Source organism: Corvus moneduloides, chromosome 8 (assembly GCF_009650955.1).
Source record: "Corvus moneduloides isolate bCorMon1 chromosome 8, bCorMon1.pri, whole genome shotgun sequence".
NCBI lineage: Eukaryota > Metazoa > Chordata > Aves > Passeriformes > Corvidae > Corvus > Corvus moneduloides.
In genome coordinates this window covers 35,513,267-35,537,062 of record NC_045483.1, presented here as the reverse complement: position 1 = coordinate 35,537,062, position 23,796 = coordinate 35,513,267, and the positions used below count along the sequence as shown (strand labels likewise).

The window sequence follows — 23,796 nt, the reverse complement described above, 5'->3', positions numbered from 1 at the left end:
ATATTTCTATATTATTTGTTATATAATTATAATATTTATATAGTATATATTATTTATTCTTATATAGTTATTATTATATGAGATGTATATGAATATTATATTATTATAATATGTGATTATATAGAGAATGTATATAAATAGACATATTTTTAATAAAAAGTGGTTATCTATATAAAAAAATATATAAATATATGTAGAAACTCTCTCAGGTCTGTCCCTTTTTATGGTGTTGCACTTTGCCCTTTCCCTTTGGAGCATCATTTCCCCTGGAACAGGAATCCTCAGCCTCTGGAATCCTGCTCTGGGAGGAGAAGGAGGAGGGTGCTGGAGGTTCCATTCTCCTCTCTCCAGGATCCAAGGCATATCAGCTCCAAATTCACTGGGTTAAAAACCATACACAAAATTTATTTACCACTGGTTTTTACCAACCTCCGGGGAAGTATTTTAGATCCAATGAAAATTTTCCTTTTTGGAGGAAGCTCAACCAGGACCGTGAGCCCAAGTTTTCCTTGGATAACCACAAGGCAGATTGAATGGAGCACCTCCTGAAATAACCTTTCAATCCTAGGGGAGAATTGTGCTCCCACTCCCAGTTTCCACCAATTTCTGTGGTATTTATTGGATGGAAGAGCTTCTCAGGAGTTGTTGGGATTTGTTTCTGTTGGAAAAAGTCTTGGCCTGGAACCAGTTTGCTGAGATCTTCTCTGAGACTAAGAAATTAGAGCAGGAACCCTGCAGAAATTTGTAATTTAGGGGGAAAACCCATGATTAGGTCCAGGTGTAACACATCCAAGTGTTCTGGAGAAGTCCAGCCAGGGAGACCTCCTGGTTTGGTGGGAATTTGTACTTTGGTTTGGATTTTCTGTTTTAATGAAACCTCTGCACAAGTCCCTGTTCATGCTCTGGGTCCTGAACATCAGATGTGGGTACAGCAAATAAAATTCAGAGCTTTGTGTCTGACCCATCTGCTGGCAATGGAATAGCACATGGGAAGTCGCAGGATCTCCAGATCCCAGCTGGTGTGGATTTTGGGCTGCAAAATCTTGTGGTGCTCCACTTCTCTTAAGATATTTGGTGGAATTCCATGGGAGAAGCTGCCCAGGATCACTGTAATCCTGGATCCATAGTTCTTAAATACCCTGTGGATTTAGGGGAGATGTCATTTTGTCACAGCCTTGCTCAAGTTCCAGCAGGCAAAATCCTGGGAATGAAATGTGGAATTTTGGGACAGCTCAGGGCTCTGGTGCCAGCTCAGTTAAGCAGAGTTGAGCTTCCTTGTCAGTGAAGATTGTCCACACTGTGCCTTCCTTATCCTTCCTAGCACAAAAGTAATGACTGCGGTGGGGTCTTGTCCCTCTGGGTGACTTTCAGACATCTGCAGGAGGGAATTAGATCGGAGGAAGAAACCCAAATATTTTATTTGTCAGCAGTTACAGGAATTTGCAATGTTTTCAAACCTCGTTTTATGTGGCTTCCAATTAACCCTTCTTTTGTTGTCCTTTTAAAATGGGCTTCAATAATCACAAGATCCCGACCCCCTGGCAGTGTCCCAGGCCAGGCTGGACATTGGGGCTTGGAGCAGCCTGGGATAGTGGAAGGTGTCCCTGCCCTGGCAGGGGTGACACTGGACAGGATTTAAGGTTCCTCCTAACCCAAACCACTTTGGGATTTGTTTTCCACCACCCTTGTGCCTACAGCAATATTTAATTATTAGGGGATACTTGCAGCACTTACTCTGAAGTTACACAATGTGTAACTTCCCCCCATAGCCTCTCCCTGAGGAGACTCATCCTGAAGTCCGTGTGTGTTGTATTCCCAGAGTTTCCTGCTCAGTCCTGCTGAATATCAGGACTCCTCAGTGATTGTCATTCTTTCTTCTCATTTATTGCAGCACTAACAGTAAAAATACTACATAAATAGGTTTTGATAATTAAATAAATAGCTAAAGTGCAGCAAGAACAAATTGGGGTGCTGTGTTCAGTGCAGCTGTAGCTTTTGTAGTCTCACTAGGCTGATATTTTGATCCAGGATTATTCCTGTATCCAAGTGGAGAGCATTAGGAATCGGCTCATGATTTTTCTTGGCCTTCACCCACAGAAAGCCTAAAAGCCCCTACAAGGGGGAGCCGTGGTGTGAGCGAGGTGGTGGAGCTCAGGTGCTCGTAGACCTCTCCCAGCTGCCCTGGTAACATGTCCTGCTTTTGTTTCGTTCCCAGCTCTGGCCTGCTGGCCTTGGGAAAGCCCCTGGACAGAGAGAGCACTGACCGCTACATCCTCATCGTCACGGCCTCGGACGGCAGACCCGACGGGGTGAGTGTCCTGGAGGTCTGGACAGCACAGGCCACCTCCACGTGGTCTGATTGTTGTGTGTTTTTCATGGATCTTGACCAAAAATATCTGAAATCTGGGACAGTTTTCCTTTGGTTGGTGTGGGTGAAGCCTGTGTGTCACTGCCTTTGATCATGGACAAAGGGATTTCGCTGCTTTGTGTCGTTCTTTAACTGCCCAGATTTTGTGTATTCACAGATGTACTAGTTTGAAAGCAAACCAGCAGGAGATCCAAAGTCAGAATTACAGTTTAACAGGAAAATTAAGATAAAGGCAATAGTAGACAAACACTGGCTTAACCTGACAGAGTCAGGAGACGCCGTGACACCCTGTGGGTCAGGGTGGTGGCAGCAGTCTGATTAAATGGTGGCTGCAGTCCTGTTGGAGTGATGGATGTGGTTCTGTTGAAGTGGTGATCCTGTAGTCTGGTCCTTCTCTGGAGCTCCAGTGGTGATTATGGAGCTCTTGTCCTCTGGGAACCCAGTAGGTCGGGGCTGAGTGTGCTGTTCCAAACCTCAGGTTATATCCAGGTGGGAATGCTTGGTCCCTCCCCCTGGGTGGAGCATCTCCCAGTGGGATGATGTAATTTTATGAGTCAGGCAGTGAGACTTGCTGGCCCATTAGCAGAAGATATTCCCCGGAGGGAGTTACCAGGGATGAGTCATGGAAGAGATAAAGAACCCTGCCCCACCTGCTTTAACAGCTTATGAAGATGGTGATAGAATACATACCTTTGGTTGCATCTTACACTGTAACCTAAGAAAACAGATATTCATCTTCTATTTCTTCTCTGTGCTATGAAATACCTGCTCCTCTTCTTCCCTTCTCCCAGATGTAGAAGCTGTAGTAGTGATTTGTACTTCAGCCAACCCTTTTCCACAACAGACTGTCCAGCTCTCCAGAAAAATCTGGAAAAGTGCCACTTCTCTTTCAAAACCAACAATTTTTTTATCAGGAGCTATCTCCAAGTCTTGCATGTTTGCACTGATCCGTGACCCCACAACCAACCCCACCAACTGCTGCTCACACTTGTGTTTAATACAACAAAATGGTGGAGTTTTTTTCAATTTTCATAGTATAAAATGGTGGACTATTTAAGGATATGTGGTTTTTGATCAAGCAGGGGCAATGGAACTATTTTTCCTGAAAGTTTGCAGCTGGACTGTGCAAGGTACCTGGGAATGCAGTAGCTCTGCTGTGGAATAATAGCACGGGATGGGGAGAAATCTCTGCACATCTGACCGTGCATATAAGGGCAGACTGAAAATATCTCTAATAATTAATAAATAACCAGGATGCATTACCTGGGCTATTCTAGAAGGCTTTGAGATTGAAACAGAGACATCTCTGACATGTGGCTACAGAGTGATCATGCAAATTCTGGGATTTGGACCTGTGCTCATCGTGGTAGAAGAAAATCTCGTTTATTTTTTCTATCCCATGCTCTTTTTAGCTTCTTCACCTTACAAGCTTTGCCTTCCTGCTCAGGATTTACTCAGAATTTTCCCCCACACCCCAAAACACTGAGGAAGTTTACAGCCTTTGTACAACTTAATGGCAATATGGAGTAATTATACCATTATAATTATTATAATTAAAATAAGTCTACACCTTTTCCATGAAAAATCTGGTTACAGTTGTTTTGGTAATTCATCTTAATACTTCTGGGTTTGTACCTCGTGAACTGCTTTCACAGCTGCGAGTTCAGTGGTTTTGATCTCAAACTTCCAGCTGGGAAATCTGAAGACGTAAATTAAAGACTTGCAGGTTGGTTCAGGCTATGTTATACTCCTGAAATACTCTCTGGGGTGTGAAAAAAAGGGGACTGAAAAGCTCCTTCCTCTTCCTTTTATCTAGAGGGAGATTCATTCGCTTTGCCCTGGGATTAAGCGGCCAGCAGATTAGTTCCAACATTCCAAAGGTGATCGTTGGGGTTTTCAAAGGAAATCCTGTTAATCATGGCATGCTGCTTAGCAGAAAATAGTTGTATGTGAGCTGAGATACGGTGTTTGAAGCTCTGCTCTGGGAAAACACCCCAAATAAACCGTGGAGGGCTCCTTTAGAGTTGTCCCTGGACTGGGCTGTTGAACACCTCTTGAAGGTCTTGTTACTTGCTGCGACAACAAAATCCACTTTAAGAAATCCACCCCCTGCTATCTCATTATCTCCTTTCCTCCCTCAATCCCACTGGCAGGGGCTGCCCAGGGACCTTTGGAGTCCCCATCCCTGCAGGTGTCCAAGGAAGGCCTGGAGGTGGCACTCAGTGCTCTGGGCTGAGAATCAGTCACAGCTCGGGCTTGATAATCTTGGAGATCTTTTCCAACCTCATCGATGCCGTGACTCTTATGATTCCATACCAGGTTGTTTTCCCTGGAATTTTGCAGCCGCAGGTGTGTGTGAATTGCTCTCAGGGTGAAACATGGGCACACTCTGTAGCTTGAGCGTGTTCTCTCTGCCTGGTTTGGGGTTTTTGTCACTGTCCCTTACCTGCCTGTAGCTGCTTTCCGCACTTCCTATTTTCTCTCAGTGGTGGGGCACCATTCTTTTTAAGATTGTCCAGCAACTCAGTTGACCAAAGCTTCTGGTGCCAGCACTGGAAAGGGTTAAGAGTTGGGCTTGCCAGGATTACAAATAAGGCTGGATAAGCTCCTTGGCTTTCATTTTACAAACAAATGGATGAAACAAGGCAGCTCAACCAAGCCATTAAATCTCCAGGCCTTTTCCGTGCCAGGAAACAGTGGGTGTGACTGCTTTGCAAGGCTTCCTTGTGTCTTTGCACAATTCCCTTGATTTGCAGCTCTTCTGGATGTTCTCCCTGCTGGTTGACAGGCCCCTCCTCCTGGAGGAGGGGCAGGACTCACTCAAAGTTCCCGGCTGGTACCGTGCCAAACCCTTGTGAGGACACGGCTGTTCGATCCACGCAGTCAGTGCCATTTCATGGAGGAGTTTTGCTTTTTAACTAGTTTTTCTCATGAAGCAAGTGTCTTTTTAGGAGAAAAAAAAAGATTTCTACAATTACAAAACCACTGCTCCCCAAGCTCATTCACCTGCTGCTTGTCATCCAGCTCTGCTTTTTGTGAACAATTCCATTAGTGCCTACAGAAGACCAGTGATGTCACCGGATGCCTTGTTGCAGTTTGCCTAAAATCCTCAAATTAATTCCCCAGGCAGGTACAATGTCATTTAAATCCCATTTACATATTTTAGCTGGTAACACATCCAACCTGATCCCTTCCCATCCAATATGAAACCAGCTATTAGAGTCAAACCTACTAAAAGTCAGCTTTTGGATTTTATTTGCTGTATTTGCTTGGGTTTTTTTTTAATTTGAAAGGCATTCAAAGGAAAAAGACTTTACTGGTGTGAGCGTTTTTTGTTGTTATTGTTATGGGGTTTTTTTCAATTAGATGTGGTGGTTTCACCCTGCTCGGATGCCACCAAAGCTGCTCTGTCACTGCCCTCCTCAGCTGGACAGGGAAGGAAAATATAAGGAAAGACTCAGGAGTTGAGATAAGGACAGAGAGAGATCCCTCACCAAACATTGTCATGGGCTAAATAACATAAGGAAATTGATTGATTTTATTACCCACACAATCAGAGCAGGATAATGGGAAGTAAAACAAATCTAAAGAACATCTTCCCACCACCCCTCCCTCCCAACCTCCCTCCTGGGCTCTCCCTCCATCCCTCCAGTGGCACAGGGAAACGGGAATGGGGGTTCATGTTGTTTGTGCTGCTCATGTTGTTTCCTCCTCAGGGGAGGACTTGGAGTCGTTCCCCTGCTCCAGTGTGGGGTCCATCCCACAGGAGACAGTTCTCCATGAGCTGCTCCAGCGTGAGTCCATCCCATGGGCTGCAGCTCTTCATGAACTGCTCCAATGTGGATCCACTTCCATGGGGTCAGTCCTTCGGGAACAGGCTGCTCCAGTGTGGGTCCCCCAGAGGTCACAAGTCCTACCAGCAAACCTGCTCTAGCATGGGCTTCTCTCTCCATGGATGCACAAGTTCCTGCTCCAGTGTGGGCTTCCCATCTCTCTCAGCATCCCCCTGCTCCGGTGTGGGCTCCTGCAGGAGCTGCAGGTGGATCTCTGCAGCCTCCATGGGCCGGAGGGGCACAGCTGCCTCCCCATGGGCTTCCCCATGGAATCTCAGGGCAATCCCAGTTCCGGCACTTGGAACAGCTCCTGCGCCTCCTCCTGCCCTGCCCTGGATGTCTGCAGAGCTGTTCCTCTTCCATGTTCTCACCGTGCTCTTCTCTGGCCACAATTAAAACTGCACAATCACTTTTTTTCCTTCTTAAATCAGTTATCCCAGAGGCATCACCACCACCTCTGCCTTGGCCAGCAGTGGGTCCATCCTGGATTCCCCAGAGTTGGGTCTTTTGGAGCTTCCAGCAGCTCCTCAGAGAATCCACCCCTATAACCCCTCACTACCAGAACCTTGCCACACAAACCCAGTCGAGGAGAGCTTTCCTCCTCAGTTACAACATGGAAAATGGCATTTGTACATTTCTGTGGCTTGGTTTTGTAAACCACAGTCATAGGATCACTGGATAAATTCCAGTTGCACAGGATCTCAAGAGCTGATACTCCTCAGACACTGCCACTTTAAATGTGGTTATTTAATCCATACCTTTCAAGTATAAAGATGCCCTAAAAGCCCTCGCAGAGTGCAAAGAAGGAAACATTTTTATTGGGCTTTCATACTCACCTAAGTAAGTTCAGTGTTTGTAATTTTAACCAGTGATACTGGTTCAGAAATTGGAACCAGCACTCCAGAGTTTCATTATCCACAATATTTCCCAGCCAAACTCTGTGTGAACAAAGATTTTTTAGCCATTATGACAGGAAAGCAAAGGGGCAAAACCTCTGCTCATGATTTTTTAAATAGTGTATAAAATACTGGAATCCCTCAGCTGGGAAAGGTTGCTATGCTTGGAAATTGTTGATGCTTTCAGGAAGAAATTTATCCCAGGCGGCTTGGAAAGCTCTCAAGGTGATAACCAGGGCTGTTTTTCTCCATGGAGATAAGCAAGGCTCACTGGGCACCTCCAGCCCTGACAGGATCTTCCTTGGCCCAGGGAGACACATTAAAATGCATCTTTCTTCCCATTCTGGTGTGTCCAGGAGTTTGGAGGACAGCAGGACACCTCCCACATGAGCTTGTGCTTCTGCTTGGGGTCCAGCAGCCCCAGCCCCACCCTTTTGGGGAGCAGTGTTTCCTCTGGATGCCTTTCCCGTAGATATGGAGATCACAGAATCCTTAAAGTTGGAAAAGACCTCTGAGATTATCAAATCCAACCATCAGCCAGCTCCACCACTAAACATGTCCTCGAGTGCCACATCCACACGTGTCTTGAACACTTCCAGGCATGGGGACTGCACAACTTCCCTGGGAAGCTGTTCCAGTGTTTTGCAATGCTTTTGGGGAAGAAATTTTTCTCCATAGCCAAGCTAATCATCCCCTGGCACAACTCGAGAGTGTTTCCTCTCATACTGGAGAAGACATCTCACTATTGCCTTTCCAGACCCACCAGTTCCTGGATTCTTCATCTTTTAGGGACGGGACTTCTTTCCTCCACAGCTGCAACCAGGGCAGGCCAGTGCTCTGTGCCTGCCCTAAAATCCGTGGGATATTGGAGTAGTACAAGGATACAATGTGGTATTGGTTCTCCTTTTAGAGGACTCTATATCCAACCCACATCATCATCATTATCATCTACGAAGTCTGTTGAGCTCATTTTTGCATTTGGAAAGTCTGTGGTCCCACACACCTGAATTCTTGGGGGGGTTTAAGGTTTTTGGCCTTTTTTCTTGCTCCTTTTTCTGTGTCATTACCAAAGGTTTAACCTTAGAGAGGTTTGACAGCACTGCTGTGGCACTGAGTAGCTGAGGTTTCTCTTTTCTAAGCCCCAAGGCTGATTTAACTCATTCATGTGGTGTGGTGACAGTCATGGTGACACCATTTGACTTTGGGGGACTGCTAATTCTATCAAAATTAATCCAGAGCCACTTATGCCCTCACCCAGCACCACGGCTTTCCGTGGAGTGGGGTGGCCTGGCTGCCACCTTTCCATCACTTTTCTGTTCCCTGCCTTGGAATGCTTTTGATTGCTTAAAATGCTCGACAGCGGTGCCCAAATTATTGTTTTTCTGAGTTATGACCTGGAGCATTAACAGGCTTGTAGGTTTTCCCAGGAAAACATGCCCTGTCACCATTAACAATCTGATACGACAAACAATTAAGGATGCATTAATTGAGCAGGCAGGAAAATGCTTTTATTTCCCAAGTAATGAGCTTTTAGCTGTAGATGGGCAGAGTGGCGTGCGAAGGAAAAAACACATTCCAAGCTCAAATTGTGTTCACGAATTGAGGGGTGTTCTCAAGGTGAGAGAGGATTCCTGTCTTCACCTTTCAGAGGGAGAAGTTTGAAATAAATACACATGGCTTTTGTCAGAAGAAAGAAAAAGCCTTCTGTGCTCTTGATTTTTGGCTTGTGTGTGTCAGTCGATTTAGAGAGATGAAACAGGAACTCCATTGTGTTTTCTTAGCATGTCTTGTGTGACGTTAGGGCAATTCCAACCTCCAGATACAAATGTCTCATCCTGAAAATACTCAGCTAGCACTGCAGAAATGGGATTTTCTGCCTGGCAAAGCAGAGCAGCTCAGTGCCTAGGTTATAAATCCATTCAGGAATTAGGAATTAGGTGCTCTTAAAAGTTATCAACCATCCAGGGCGTGTTCCCAACCTACAGCTCCAAGCTCCCTTTTTAACGTGGCGGAAGGAGCACAAGGGTGCATTGTGGTCATGATCTCTTTGGGCTACTCAGAAATTACTGGCAGGGTTCAAATTCTTCTTTTTGTCTTAGAAGACTCAACCATCAGGCCACCAAACGCCATTGGAAGTCCAGGAGAAGCTGTTGTCCATCCAGCTGTTCAGGGTATATCTCAAGATTCACTGGATTGGGAAGATCAGAGGGGACCTGGCTCTGGGAGGGTTTCTCTGAAAGCCACAAATCTAAGATCCATCCTCTTAATCTGACTGTGCCCATTCCTTCTGCAGTGAACACTTCAGGGAAAAACAGGGATCATTTTAGCCCTGCAGAGTCTAGGAATGGCTTGGGGCCACATTTCCTGAGGAGACAGAGGTACCATCAGATGACCCTTAGGAGAGAGAGCCCAGTGCTCTGGGCCCTGAAGGCAGGGATCAAACTGGATGCAGAACTCTGCTGTTCCTCAAAGGTCATGGGAAGAAGCAGCAGTTGAAAAGTACTGAAAAAAAGTACTCAGGGAACTGAGGGAACCTAAAGAAGCCTCATCTCCTCCTGGGAGGGCAGGCAGGCCCTGGCACAGGGTGCCCAGAGCAGCTGGGGCTGCCCCTGGATCCCTGGCAGTGCCCAAGGCCAGGTTGGACCTTGGGGCTTGGAGCAGCCTGGGACAGAGGAAGGTGTCCCTGCCCATGGCAGGGGTGGCACTGGATGGGCTTTGAGGTCCTTCCAACCCAAACCATTCCAGAATTCTGTGACTTGAGTGCATTGTGTTTTATCCTGGAAGTCAGACTTGGGGATTTTGGCTATCTTAGAATATCATTAATAATTCTGAGCCTCTGTCTCCATGACACTTGAATTAATTCCCTTCCTTAGAGCAAACAGGTAGCCCTGGATCAAGGTAATTTAAATAAAGATTTACTTCTTGAGTAGCAGACAGAGAATTCATTAATTACAGTAATTTTTCTGTTACTCCTTGGAATATTACCTGTCTCCACAGGAGTTCCATTATCCAGCAAGAAGGAAGCAAGAAAAAATATTCCTACATACATGAAAGGGAACAATATACACAGATCCGTGATTTGATCTTCCTCCTCTAAAGAACTTCTCAAATTATTTTATTTCCAAGCTGTAATTAGAGACACTGCCTATCTTCCTTTTCCTGACAAGCTCTGTATTTTGTATAAGAAATCCTTACAAATTCCAGCTGATGTGTGAACTCCAGTCTGCATGAGAGGAATTCGTCCAGCCAGATTTCCTCCTCTTGGAGAGAAGGATTTTCTTCCTGCAGCAGCTCTTTTATTAGGGCAAGCTTTAGGAGCCTCCCAGACATTCGGTGCTTGTGTGGCTTAGCATGGATAATATTCCCTATGAAGGCCTTGATTCCATGTGCTAAAAGGAAGGGGTGAATTAAGGAATTCTCATAAAGCAATAGATTGACCACAGTTTTCAATCCAAGATTTGGAGCAGATTGTAATTCCTAAATAAGGGATACAAATGAATAAATTCTCATTAAGAGGAAGTTGAGGGGAGACCTTGTGGCTCTGCACAAGTCCCTGACAGGAGGGGGCAGCCGGGGGGGTCGGGCTCTGCTGCCAGGGAACAGGGACAGGACAAGGGGAAACGGCCTCAGGCTGGGCCAGGGGAGGCTCAGCTTGGACAGCAGCAGGAATTTCCCCATGGAAAGGGTGCTCAGGCCTTGGAACAGGCACTCATGGTGGTGGTGGAGTCCCCATGCCTGGAGGTGTTGAAAGCCATACAGATGTGGCAGCTGGGGACATGGGCCAGTGGTGGCCTTGGTGGTGCTGGGGAAGGGTTGGACTTGCTGGTCTTAGAGGGCTTTTCCAACCTAAACAATTCCATGTGTTTGTCAAGGATGTTCCTTCAAGGTCCGTGATTTTCTCTTCCTTTCCCCATGAAGTACTCATATTTCCTGTTATCTTTGGGATGTGCGAGCAGTTTTCATTTTGGGAGTTTCCCTTTGGGCTTTATTTTGGTGTTTTGACAGTTTTTCTCTTTGTCTCGTCTCCAGGCTTGTTGGGATTTTTTCTCATTAGTGTAATTATTGACAAGCTCCAGAATTAGTCTTCTGTTCTCCTCAGGGTCTTGCCTCCAAAATTTCTTTGCAGTCCAGCTGGCAATTTCCTCTTTATAGCTTGGAGAGGTGGAGAGGGCTAGGAGATACTTCTTTCAAACTTCTCATGGAAAGAAAGAAGGTCTGCAAACAGAATCATGGAATTGTTAATTCTATCACCACTCAAATATCGTTTTCTTGAGATGAATATCAATAAATCCTGATACATAGATCAGCAGCATTGTTTACCATTTCTTTTTTGATCAAATAAGGGCTTCGCCTCTGATTTTATTATTTGCAAACTCATTATCTCTCAACGTGACAGGTTTGTCTTAGAGTTTGTCCGAATTAATAAACTTGCTCAACATCAGAGCTAAGAATGTTTCCTCTCCAAGGCACAGAATGCTCTCATCAATTCCCAACTTCAATTTAAATGACAAGGCACAAAGAAAATAAGAACAAAGTGGAATTTCCTTCAAATTTATCATCCATAGCATTTTTCAGGGCCTGGCATCCTTAGGATTTGTGCAGGCGATGTAAATTTTATAATTATTGCTTAGGGAAGAATTATCTATGTAAGAACTATTTGAGGGCCCCTAAGAAAGACATAAATTGCTGCTGTGGATCTTTTGTTTGAGTTATGTTTATTATAAAAGAGAAGTAAGCAGGGTTTCTGCAGTCATGAATAGGAAATGCCTGATATGAGGCTGAGATGGTTTTTCCCCTGGTTGAGTTTCCAGGAGTAGCTTTAGGATTCCTTTCCAAACCCTGCTTGGTGATTCTGTTGTAGAAAAGCCTTGTTTTAAACCAGCCAAAGCAGTTTTTAAACCTTCCTGTGTTGGATTTGCATGAGGAGTATCCATGGAAAACCAGTTGTGATTTAGGGGTGTCTCATTATTTTGGGAAACCACTTCTTTAAAGAATTTTAGTGGTATTTAAATAGAAATATTTGTGAAGACCTTTTTTTGCTGTTTCGGTGCCTCTTTTGGCATCTTCTACAAACCTCAGCAACTTTTCATAATTCTTTGAGAAATCTGTGAATTCACTTTCCAGGGAAGATGGAGAGAGACTCTTTACAAGGGGTAGAGGGAGAGGGAATGGCTTCCCAGTGCCAGAGGGCAGGGCTGGATGGGATATTGGGAAGGAATTGTTCCCTGGGAGGGTGGGCAGGCCCTGGCACAGGGTGCCCAGAGCAGCTGGGGCTGCCCCTGGATCCCTGGCAGTGCCCAAGGCCAGGCTGGACATTGGGGCTTGGAGCAGCCTGGGACAGTGGAAGGTGTCCCTGCCATGGCAGGGGTGGCACTGGATGGGCTTTGAGGTCACATAAGGATCATGGAATCACAATTTGGGTGGGAAGGGACCTCAAAGCCCATCCAGTGGCCACCCCTGCCAGGGGCAGGGACACCTCCCACTGTCCCAGGCTGCTCCAAGCCCCAATGTCCAGCCTGGCCTTGGGCACTGCCAGGGATCCAGGGGCAGCCCCAGCTGCTCTGGGCACCCTGTGCCAGGGCCTGCCCACCCTTCTGTATTTTCTGATCCAGTGTCAGGCTGAAAAGAGATTCTGGTTTGTCCCTGAGCACAGGCAATGATTATTTAGTCAATGGGATTTTGGTGTGTGGTGACTTTTCCCTGATTCCCAGCAGGGATGATGATGATGTTCCCGATCCTGCTCCGTGCTGCAGTTCAGAAGAAGCCCCTGTAATTCATTCTGGTTGTCAAATAAAGGCTATTTCAGAACAGCACATCAGCCTGAGGCTGGGAGCTTCAACAAATCTTTGGAGCCATCTAATGGGGATATAAAAATTCTGATTTTGGTTAATAATCTTTGATTGCGGCACTTTGTGATGGTAATGGCAGAAGTGCGGCTCTCAAAGACACACAGATGACTCCCACTTTGTGTTGGAGTGGGCATTGCTGAGATAACAGTGAGATAACAAACGTTTCCTGTATTCAGGTGAAATAGGGAGATTTTGGAGTATTCCCATTTCCTCTCTCTGTTTCAGAGTCTGTTACTGATTTGAAGGAAGAAAACCCAGGGGTGTTGCTGCTAATCCAGAGTCTGCTTTGAATGCTCCTTGTTGTTTCACCCACTTTTGATCATTTGCTAAATTGTGATTAATAAAAAGAGAAGATTATTTGAAGTATTGGTCTTACTACAGTGAATTCTGAATCCATTCACATCTGATCATTTTCTAAACTGTGACTAATAGAAAAACGGGGGTTACTTGAAATGTTTTTCTTCTTACAGGATCTTGTTTCAGCACCCTTGTGAGTTTAGCAAGAAAATTTTGTAACATTTTCAAAACTGATTTTCCTATTTGCCATCTCAAGAAGGTGTTTTTTTCCCTTGCAAAATATTATTTCTTTGCGAAAAATCTTGCCTTTTAAATTCAGAAGTGAATATTTGAACACGACAAGTGGAGCACCGGCCTGGGTGTGTTGGCTGGAAGGGAGGGTGCTTAAGATGAGTAAAGAATGGGAAAAATACTGAAAATCCTTAAATAAGAGTTGGGAAACAATTCCAAACATTTCTTTTCCTTCTTCCCTGTCTTTCTCCTTCTAAAGTCCTCTCAAAGAGAAGAAATGCTGCAGATGATCAACCCCAGCCTGTGAAATTACCTGGAGTGAAAAGAAATCTTTTCCAAATGGGAATTCCTGCCTTAAGCCGTTGTTATTTAACACCACGTTGCCTCAGTTTATTAAATGTGAGGCTGTTTATTTCCCTGAATTTCATGGAACTGAGTTCCCTTTGGAAAAGCTGATTTACATTCAGTGTGCATCACAGCAGAGCAAACGTTCTGGAGTGGCTTTTGTGTGGACAACAGGGTAGAAAGTGCATTTCCCTTATGGAAATGGAATGTGGGAATGGCAGTTTCGGGAACAACGAGCAAGTAACTTGGGGCTCAGCAAGCAGCAGCTGCCAGCCTGGAAGCACCTTGTGCTGGCTTGGTTCAAAAATCCTCTGGATTTGTGACCTTTAAGTAGAAAGGAGTTATTTTATGGAGCTTTTGGGATCTCATGCAGGTATACCAGCTGTGTCTGGAGCTGGGAAGAGCCTGATTCCAACAGCAGTAGTGCACCAGGAGATGCAGGTCTCCGTTTGGACTTTTTGGTTGGGGTTTTGGTTTGGTTTTTCCTTTGTTTCTTGATTTTGCTGTTTGGGGGTTTTTATTAAGGGAAGATGGTTTCTTTATGAAGCCTGTGAGGTGCCACTTTCAAACAGGTTTGTTGTGCCTAAAGCAAGGGGTTTCTTCTGGGGTCACATCTCCACTGTGTGATTTCTGTAACTGTCCTGTCGTAAACATTTCATGGAATCATGGAATTGTTACAGTTGGAAATGACTTCCAAGGTCATCAAGTCCAAGCTGTGACCAGGAACTACTGTGCAACTAAACCATGACTGCCAAGTGCCACTTCTCGCACTTTTTAAACACTTCCAGGGATGGGGACTCCACCACTCACCTTTTAAGCCTGTCCCAAAGCTTGAGCACCCTTTCCATGCAGAAATTCCTGCTGCTGTCCAAGCTGAGCCTCCCCTGGCCCAGCCTGAGGCCGTTTCCCCTTGTCCTGTCCCTGTTCCCTGGCAGCAGAGCCCGACCCCCCCGGCTGCCCCCTCCTGTCAGGGACTTGTGCAGAGCCACAAGGTCCCCCCTGAGCCTCCTTTGCTCCAGGCTCAGCCCCTTTCCCAGCTCCCTCAGCTGCTCCTGGGGCTCCAGCCCCTTCCCAGCTCCGTTCCCTGCCCTGGACACACTCCAGCCCCTCCAGAGCTCTCTGGCCAGGAGGGCCCAAATTTCCCTCAGCGGAGTTTGATGCAAAGTATCAAAGGCACAAGATGGATTTAAGATTTAAAATTTAAGATGTTAAAATTTAAGATTTAAGACACTGAGTTGGATGAATTGATGTAAAAATCAATCTATTGAGCACAACAATTTCTGAAATACAACAATGTGGGGTTTTGGTCTGGAGCTGTCAGTCTGTGGGAGCAGAGAAAAGGGATGTGACTCAAGCCAACAAAGTATTTCCCTCTCCACCTGTTCAATTGTGAGAGAAAATCTCCACAGGTAGCACAGACATATTTTGTTGGCATTTTATATTAAGTACAGTTGATTCTGCTGTTCCCACCTCCTGGGATGTTAAAATTGGGCTGCAAAGCAGAACATGGGGGGGGGGGGGTGGGGGAAGGATGACACAGGAGGGCGACACAGGATGGTTGTGCCACCTCATCAGCTCAGTTAATCATCACTGTGGCATATTTTGATTGATAAATCACTGAATTTCCTTTTCACATCTTGGCAAATTTTGATATTTCCAGATTTTCCCCCCGCTCACAACAAAAACTTCTGAATCCTTAAAATACTGTATAAAAAAGAAAAATTTTATCATGCATCTAACATGTGAGTCAGTCTTGAGCTTTTTCTAAAAATTCCAAATAAACTCTTGAAATGCTTCCTTTTTCACAAAAACGTGTTAAAAAACATTGATAGCCTGCTTACCTGTGATTCTGTCTAGTAAGTAACAGTAGGGTTTTCACCTGGGAAGCTGTAGAATAAAGAGAATTTCTTTCAAATGTTCTTTTTCTGCCTAGACCTCGACTGCCACTGTCAATATCGTGGTGACAGATGTCAATGACAACGGACCAGTTTTTGACATGTTTCTGCCCAAAAACCTCTCTGTGCAGGAAGAGGAAGCCAATGCTTTTGTTGGTCAAGTAAGGGTAAGTCATTAAAATCGTTTATTTTAGTACCCAAATTGTTCAGACCATGAGGAAAGTGCACAAAATAATTGTGCCTTAGACAAAAACCCATCAAAGCATCTCAGGTTTAAATGCAAACTCTCCATTCGTGACTACAATTTCACATTGTGGGGCTTTAAAATATTGGAATTGTTTTCTTCTCTGTGCTAAATAACTGAAAATGCTTTCTCATTTAGAAATAGCCCATTAAAAGCTGGTTTTTAAGGAAATCCCACTGTCGAAACTTGCTGGTAACAGATTTGCAAGGTTAAAAGAGTGTTGCCACGTTTTTAAATTATTGATTTTGAAATAGAATTCAAACCTGCTGAGCAGGTGACACCCAGGTGGAGGAAATTGTCACACCTAGAGGAAATTTTAAGGCCATTAAGAGGAAAATCAGTTAAACCCTTGAGTGAAATAATTGGTGACCAGGCATAAAAATAGGGGATAATGTTAATTTGAGGGTTTGAAGCTGTAACTTCTTATAATGCTTGGGGGTCTTCTGGATGAGGATTCAGTCTGTTGAAGAAAACATCACTTTTTTTGGTAATGTCTGTTTTTCCTGACTCAAGTGGAGGAAGCAAATAGGAATTAGAGGGTTTTTTAATCTAGAAGTTGAATATAATGCCTCATATCGGCTGCACTAAGGTTGGATCCAGCAGGAGCTGGAGGTAAAAGAGGAATTGGGAAGCATTTTTCAGGAATTTAGGTGGAAAGTCTGCCTTTTTTTGTTGTTTTTCCAGTAGCAACCATATCAAGAGAAAATGGGAGCTCCTTGAGTAGAAGCTTGAGAAAAATAGGACATTTTTGGTACCATGGGAACCCAAATACCCATAATAATCATGTTCCTTCCCATCCTTCTATTATTTAATAAGACATCAGAGCTGGTTTAGAGCCTTGGACGAAGTTGGGATTCCTCAGTGCAATTAAGTCAGTTTTGATAAATCATTAAATGATTGCTCTGCTTTTTGTCATCACCTTCTGTGTGGTTGTTTTTGCATTTTGCATCTTTAAAAGGCACGGGTGGAACATTTCCAATCAGTCCCAAATACCTTTCAATTCCGTTCTGTGCTTAGCTGGGGGCCCTCAAGGCTCCATCATCTTCTCAAACACGAGCTTGGGTCTATTTTTAGCTTTGACAGAACTGTAAAACACAAGTTATTGCCACAAGAAGCTCTCTGGCTTCTAAATTAGTGCAATTTCTAAGCTGTGTGGAAATGAAAATATTTATTGAAGCCTTGGGATAGTTTATTCCTTCTTGGAGTGACAGAAACTGCTTCTGTCATTTCCTGTGCTGTTTATCCCTGGATGGAGAAAGCTTTTTCTTTATAGCTCAAATACTGGGTGTATTTCTACAGTCTCATGTTCCCAACTGCAAATGGATACAGAGATATCCATCGGAAATGCCATTCTACGGTATAAAAAAGAGAGATGGGGGCTTTTGGAATTTTTTTCTGGCTCCAGTGAGGTTATTGAAATAATGGTGATGAGAGTTTGGGTGTAGCTGTGTTGTTTGAGGATGTTCTTTAAAAACTGAAATAGCTTTTGGTGTGTTGTGCTTCGCTGCAGATAAAACCCCAGCGGGTATGGGAGAGGTGTTAATGGGAATAAATTTTGTGTGGAAGCTTTAATGTGGTTAAAATGTACATAAAGGCCTGTTTTAGGAGGGAATAGCCTGATAAAGGAAGATAATCCTTACTGGGCTGTGTGTTTTCCCTACTGAAATCCACCCACTGATTAACAAAGCTGCTTTTCAGGAAGTTTTTTACTCATTTCCAAAATCCATCAGAGCAAGCCGTGGTACAGTGGATTTTAAATAAAATGACAGGTTTTGTGGAATTTCCCTTTTGAATGCCATCTTCCCATTTTAGCTGGGGGAAATAGTTTAGCAAAAGATTTTTACCTTAAAACCCAAGATCTGACCCTGCTGCTCATGGGAGCAGAGGAGCTGGAGAGGAAGGACATAGAAAAGGTGCTCAACCACTTTGGTCCCTCAGGATTTTTGACCATGAGGTTTGGTCTCAGGATCGGGTGCCTGGGCCCACCATCAGAATTCCAGAATGGTTTGGGCTGGGAGGGATCTTAAATCTCATCCCATTCCACCCCTGCCACGGGCAGGGACACCTTCCATTATCTCAGCTTGCTCCAAGCCCCGTCCAAGCTGGCCTTGGACACTTCCAGGGATGGGGATTCTAAGCAATTTGGGGGATAAAACAATGAATCTGAACACTCCCAGAAATAACTCCTGGCACAGACAAGAGATTTCCACGCTCTGCTTTGTTTTCATTGGGAAAGCTGGGCTTCCAAAGGGATACCCGTAAAGATTTTGGTAATATCTGGGGGGATGGTCTCCCAAGGGGATGCAGCAGGAGGGCAGTGAGAGCTTTCCTGTGGGAGAGGGAGGGTTTGGAGGGTTGGTTCCATGCAGGCAGGCGATATCCACACTTGGAAGTGCTTTCCCTCTCCAGCAGCTCTGCTGCCAGCTGGAGCTCCTGGAGGCCCTGGCACTGGAGTACTGCCTGAGGGCATTCCAGGAGCCTCCTGAAGATTAAGAGAACAAAAGCCAGCCAGGATAATGCTGCAGGTGGAGCGGATGTGTTTCCAATCCCTTTTATTCCACACTGTATTGTCAGAGGTGGATTGGATTCCCTGCTGCTCCTTCCCCTCCAATCCTGGGGATCCTGCAGCAAGGCAGAAGCACAATTGCTGCGTGGAAGTCTCCACAAAGGGCCCCCAGGAATCCAGAAACTCCAACTGGAAACTTGACAGTGAAATTCAGGCCCTTTCTTGCAGCCTAAACCAGCTGGAGATGGGGCTTGCTGATGTTGTACACTGCATTTTCATCGATCCCAGGGCATGGGAGGTAAAAAAGATGGAACAGCATTTAGGAAAGGGATCAATATATTGATCTGCAGGCATGTTCACATCCTTGGGCAGGGGAAGACAGTGCCAAGCAGTTTGTTGCAGACTCTAAAAAAGCAGCCTGGGGTTAAGTGAGAAGCTGTTGAGCTGATGGGGCCCAGGAGAAGAAAGACATCACTTGACTGAAGTTTTTATCCATGTGGGGCTTTATTTATGTCCAGATTCTTTCACCCAACCCCATAATTTTATTGTTGGGTATTTTTGTGTTGCTGATCAGCACTGTCTGCAGTCTCCAACACGAACGTGTTGCTGTCAAGGGGAGATAAATTAGGGAATAAATTAGATGGAAAATAGGGATAAAGAATTATGTGCTAAAGTATCACTGGCCCGTGGATCTTCCCTAAAATGGAGACAGGATAAATTAATTCCAGTAGTGAGAGCAGTTTGCAGGGTGTGTGATACCTCTGTCACCTGCTTGGTTTTAAATTACAGAAGAAATGCTTTAAGAGAGTTGGTTTTTAGGATGGAGTTATTCTACCTACAGGAAAAGATGGGAAAGTTTGGAGGAATCTTTTTGGTTGTACTGAACTGGCCCTCCTGAATGCTGATGAAATGTAATTATTTCCCAACAGAGCCTTCTGTCTGTGGGTATCAGTGAATTCTAACAGGCTCCTGGTTTTGTTTAATAAATTCATAAGGTGATAAACCCTGGATTTAAAGCCCAGTTTAAATTTCACGGCTGTTGGGTAAGGCTTGTTGTGTCGGACTAAATGACCTCTGGAGATCTCTCACAAGCAGCTCATCGTGTGTTTCTACAAGCAGGAAAACTCCTTAAAATGCTGATGAAGAATTACTGCCCATGCCCATGGAATGCTTGGAATGAGATGAGCTTTAAAGTCCCTTGCATCCCAAAGCATCTGTGATTCTGTTATTTTATTACATGACAAGATCTTGTGGAAAAGTCTAGAAAGGAATCTGAGTTTTGCTAAATCCCCACTGCCTTGTTTTCTGTGTGAAGGGTGTGATTTCCCAAAACCTGCACTGCAGATTGCACCTTGCCTGCGCTAAAAAATACAGGCCCCTGAAATTAAATTCCCAAGTTTCCTGGACCCTAAGACAACTTGAAGGAAAATTAGAGGCGGAAGAAAAAGGAGAAGACCGGGAAAAAAGGGAGATTTATCGGCAGGAGAGGACAATCCAGGAGGGAAAGGAATTAAAATTAGAGGTGGAGGAAATAGGACAAGATCAGGAAAAAAGGGGGATTTAATGGCAGGAGAGGATGATCCAGGAGGGAAAGGACTTAAGTCTTTGGGGAAGAGTAAAATCCCAGGCTCTGAAGTAAATCCCAAATACCCAGAGCGAGTCCAGACTCCTGCTCGCTGCATGACCCAGTGCCTAACAATGGAGCTTGCATTCATCTCATGGATGTAAAACCAACGGGAGCAGCTGGGATTTGAGAGTCAGAATCCATAAAAAAGCTAATCCGACCCCAAAAGCAGAGAATCAGAATGTGGCAGGTGAACTCCAACCAGAGAAAATTCAGACTTCGTTTCTTGTAAGTGGCTGGATGATCACAAAATCTTTGGGAGAGAACCTTGGTGGTATCATTTCCTTTAGTTTATTAAGGAATTCGTCCCCAGGAAGGATAGAAAGGACTTTAATAAGACTGTCAGCACTGTCTCTGTCAAGATCCTTGTGGAGATGCTGGTCACAGAAAGAATTTCATGTGCTGCTAGTTGGATTTTCATGTTTGTTAACAGGCAAATTCCTCTCACCACAAGATTGATGTGTCAAGTCCAAAGCCGTGGCGTGAGGAGAAAAAGATGGGGTCATAGATTTGGGCAATTTATTTCCATTCCAGACCCTCAGTGCTAGACAGAACTCCCTCTTTCTGCTGGCACCAGGGAATTCCTGGAGGATATCTGGCTGCAGTGGCTGCAGCCACACTTCCTCATCTTTTTCCACCATTCCTGGAATGTAGGTCAGCTTGGGCATGGATTGAAGAGGTTTAAAAAAGCTCCTTGCCACCCACAGCATGACCTCTTAAGCTAAAGGGATTCCAAAAGCTGTGCTCATCTTCCCTGTTCCCAAAATTTATTCTATTTGTGCATTCATTTGCATCTTTGCCCTCCAAATAATGTTTGTGCTTTAGTGCAGTGGAAATACTGATATTTGTTATCAGCACGTTCGTGGCATTGATTGTTGAGAGCCCGAGGATTTTCCATGAAAGGGATTCTTGGTTTTGTCTCCTGACGCTTTACATTTTGGGATGCCTTTAGGCTCTATTATCTCTTTCTGCCTGATGCCAAACTAAATCTTCTGAATCAGTGATTTCATGTCTCTAATTCATGCCCTTTTAGGATTTTGATGCCTGATTCCCATCCCTGGCAGTGTCCAAGGCCAGGCTGGATGGGGCTGGGAGCAGCCTGGGACAGTGGAAGGTGTCCCTGCCCATGGCAGGGATGGCACTGGATGGGCTTTAAGGATCCTCCCAACCCAAAGTCAAGAGAAATTCCAAAAATAACTTCAAATTGGATTGACATTGGAGAAATATTTGGGAACCCAGCTAAATGTGGAGATTCTGAACAGTGTATTCCATCTGTGATTTAGAAAGTTTCAGTTTCGGGAGGGTTTTTTAGTGTTTTATTTTTTTCTAGTGTGCGAATGCATTGGTTTCATCTCTTGATCATATTGCCAAAGAATAGACTCATCAAAACCCCAAATTTTGTATCATCCTTCAAGGACAACCAAGTCTCCAAAGTCAGGATTTGGTTTTGTGCCAGCCTGAAGAAAGCTGGGCTGGTAGAAGCTCTGAAGTGTTAAAATGTGATTAACTCTTGTAGGAGGTTCACCAGCCCATCCAGTGCTGGGTTTGCAGCCATGAGCTTTTGGATTTTCTTTTATTTTCATTTTTATTTGCTCTTAGGGTTTAACTGCTCCTAATGCGCAGTTTTGTTTGGAGTCACCTTTAATTTGGTTTGGAATTAACCCTCCAGGTGCACTGGAATTAGCAGAGACCATGGAAACAATCAACCAAGGTTCTTCTGGCTTGTCTAATGCCTAAAAATGTGGCAGTGTTTGAACATTTAGAGGGTGTTTCCTTTATCCTGCTCTGAGTGTAGTGAAGGATAAGCTGCCATGACCCAGGAATTCAGTAGGATGCTGAAGCTCCTGGAGGATATCCACAAAACCTGCAGGATTTTTCCAAAGGATATGTGTGCATTTGAGTCTCAAGTCAAATTTGCCTTGAAATTTCAAGATAGCCAAAATCAAAGAATCCTAAATGGGTTGGAAGGGACCCCAAAGCCCATCCAGTGCCACCCCTGCCACGGGCAGGGACACCTCCCACTGTCCCAGGCTGCTCCAAGCCCCAATGTCCAGCCTGGCCTTGGGCACTGCCAGGGATCCAGGGGCAGCCCCAGCTGCTCTGGGCACCCTGTGCCAGGGCCTGCCCACCCTCCCAGGGAACAATTCCTTCCCAAGATCCCATCCATCCCTGCTCTCTGGCACTGGGAAGCCATTCCCTGTGTCCTGGCACTCCACCCTTTGTCCAAAGCCTCTCTCCATGTTTCCTGTCAGCTCCTTCAGGCAGTGGAAGGACACAATGAGGTCACCCCAGAGCTTCTCCTCTCCAGGCTGAACAATCCCAGCTCTCCCAGCCTTTCCTTCCAGCTCCATCCCTCTGAGCAAATTAAAATGTGAAAGACTGTGTAAAAGCAAAACAGCAAGAAAGGAGAGGAAAAGCCTTCCTGAACTTTAGGAAAAGAAGAAAATTCCAAACTTTTATGGATGACTGATGTTCCCTCCTTAAAATATTTATAAATATTTGGTTTATGACCAAGAGGTCAGGGACACTTCAGATAATTTGTGGCCTCTGACTGCACCTGGGAGGAGATACTAATTTTGTCCTGTGGGCACAAACTATAGTCTCCCTGCAAAACAAGTACAAAATCCAGTCTAACACTCCCACCCACACTTGATTTGCTGTTTGACACAAATGAGGCGCTTGGGAATACTTCCAACCCAGAATAATAAACTCATTAAGTCCTCAATAATAAACCTATTAAACCCCTAGTAGTAAAAAATCGTGTTATCTGCCATGAGAACAATAATTCTCACCAGCAGCATCATTTGGATCCTCCAGCACGATTCCTACCTTGAGCTGTGGGGTTTTCTGGAATACTGGAGGAGTTGTCCAAAAATTAGGATTTTGGTTGGCTTGGGTAGGGAATGTGGGGATCTTTTGCTCCTGAGGAAGGGAAATTTGAACTGGAGGAAGCTGTTTGTATGGCAGAGTGGTCTCTAAGAAATGTTTCCGCTTGCAGGAAAGGGGGATACCCAGCCACCGTGTTTGTCTGTGATTTGGAGACAAGTAGGAATAACAACCTTGTTTTGCTGTTTTCCAGCTCCAGCATTCCAGGCACAAATCCTCAGTTAACCTGCCTAAATCTTGTCACCATCGTGAGCAGGAGCTGGGAATGTAACAGGAGGTTTCTTTTCAAAAAGATGAGAACGATATCGTGAATATTGACATTCAAGCCCTTGTCATTATGTTTCAGAGTTAATGATCCTTTAGGAGGTGTCTTAGTCATTCCCATCTCTCAGAACTGTGTTTTGCTGCTGTTTGAGAGGGAGGGAGATAATTTGTTGCTCTGGAACACGGTTGCTTTATATTCCTGAGGGTTTCCTGGTAATGTGGAAGCAGAGTTGGTAACACAAATCTGAATTTAGCACGTCAGGTAAGGGCTGTCACCTCGTAGGTGATGGAATCTCTAATAAATGTGGGAGGTATTTGCTGGGATATAGAGTTCTGAGTCATTTATATTCCCAGGTTTCCAGGTTTGTTTTATCACGCAGTACTTTATAAATTAGAGATGGAAATAAGAGTCATCCTGGAGATCTGAGGAGTCACTGGAATAGCAGCAGTGCTTGCTCTGTCTCTTCAGATGGACACACTTTTCCTGATTCTGGGTGAACACCAGGAGATCTATCCTGGGCTCATCCCACAGGGGGGGCAGCAGGTGGGGGGAGGGGA

The 23,796-nt window shown here is 44.9% G+C and overlaps 1 protein-coding gene across 19 annotated transcripts in view; it reads left to right on the top strand.

Annotated features, from left to right (window-relative positions):
• Positions 1 to 23,796, top strand: part of PCDH15 (protocadherin related 15) — a 684,600-nt gene that overhangs the window by 558,112 nt on the left and 102,692 nt on the right. For all 19 annotated transcript variants that reach the window (XM_032115593.1, XM_032115587.1, XM_032115586.1 and 16 more), the window contains 2 exons: positions 2,216 to 2,309; positions 15,753 to 15,881. In XM_032115593.1, the coding sequence (XP_031971484.1) occupies positions 2,216 to 2,309; positions 15,753 to 15,881 (223 nt within the window). The remainder of the gene's footprint in view (positions 1 to 2,215; positions 2,310 to 15,752; positions 15,882 to 23,796) is intronic.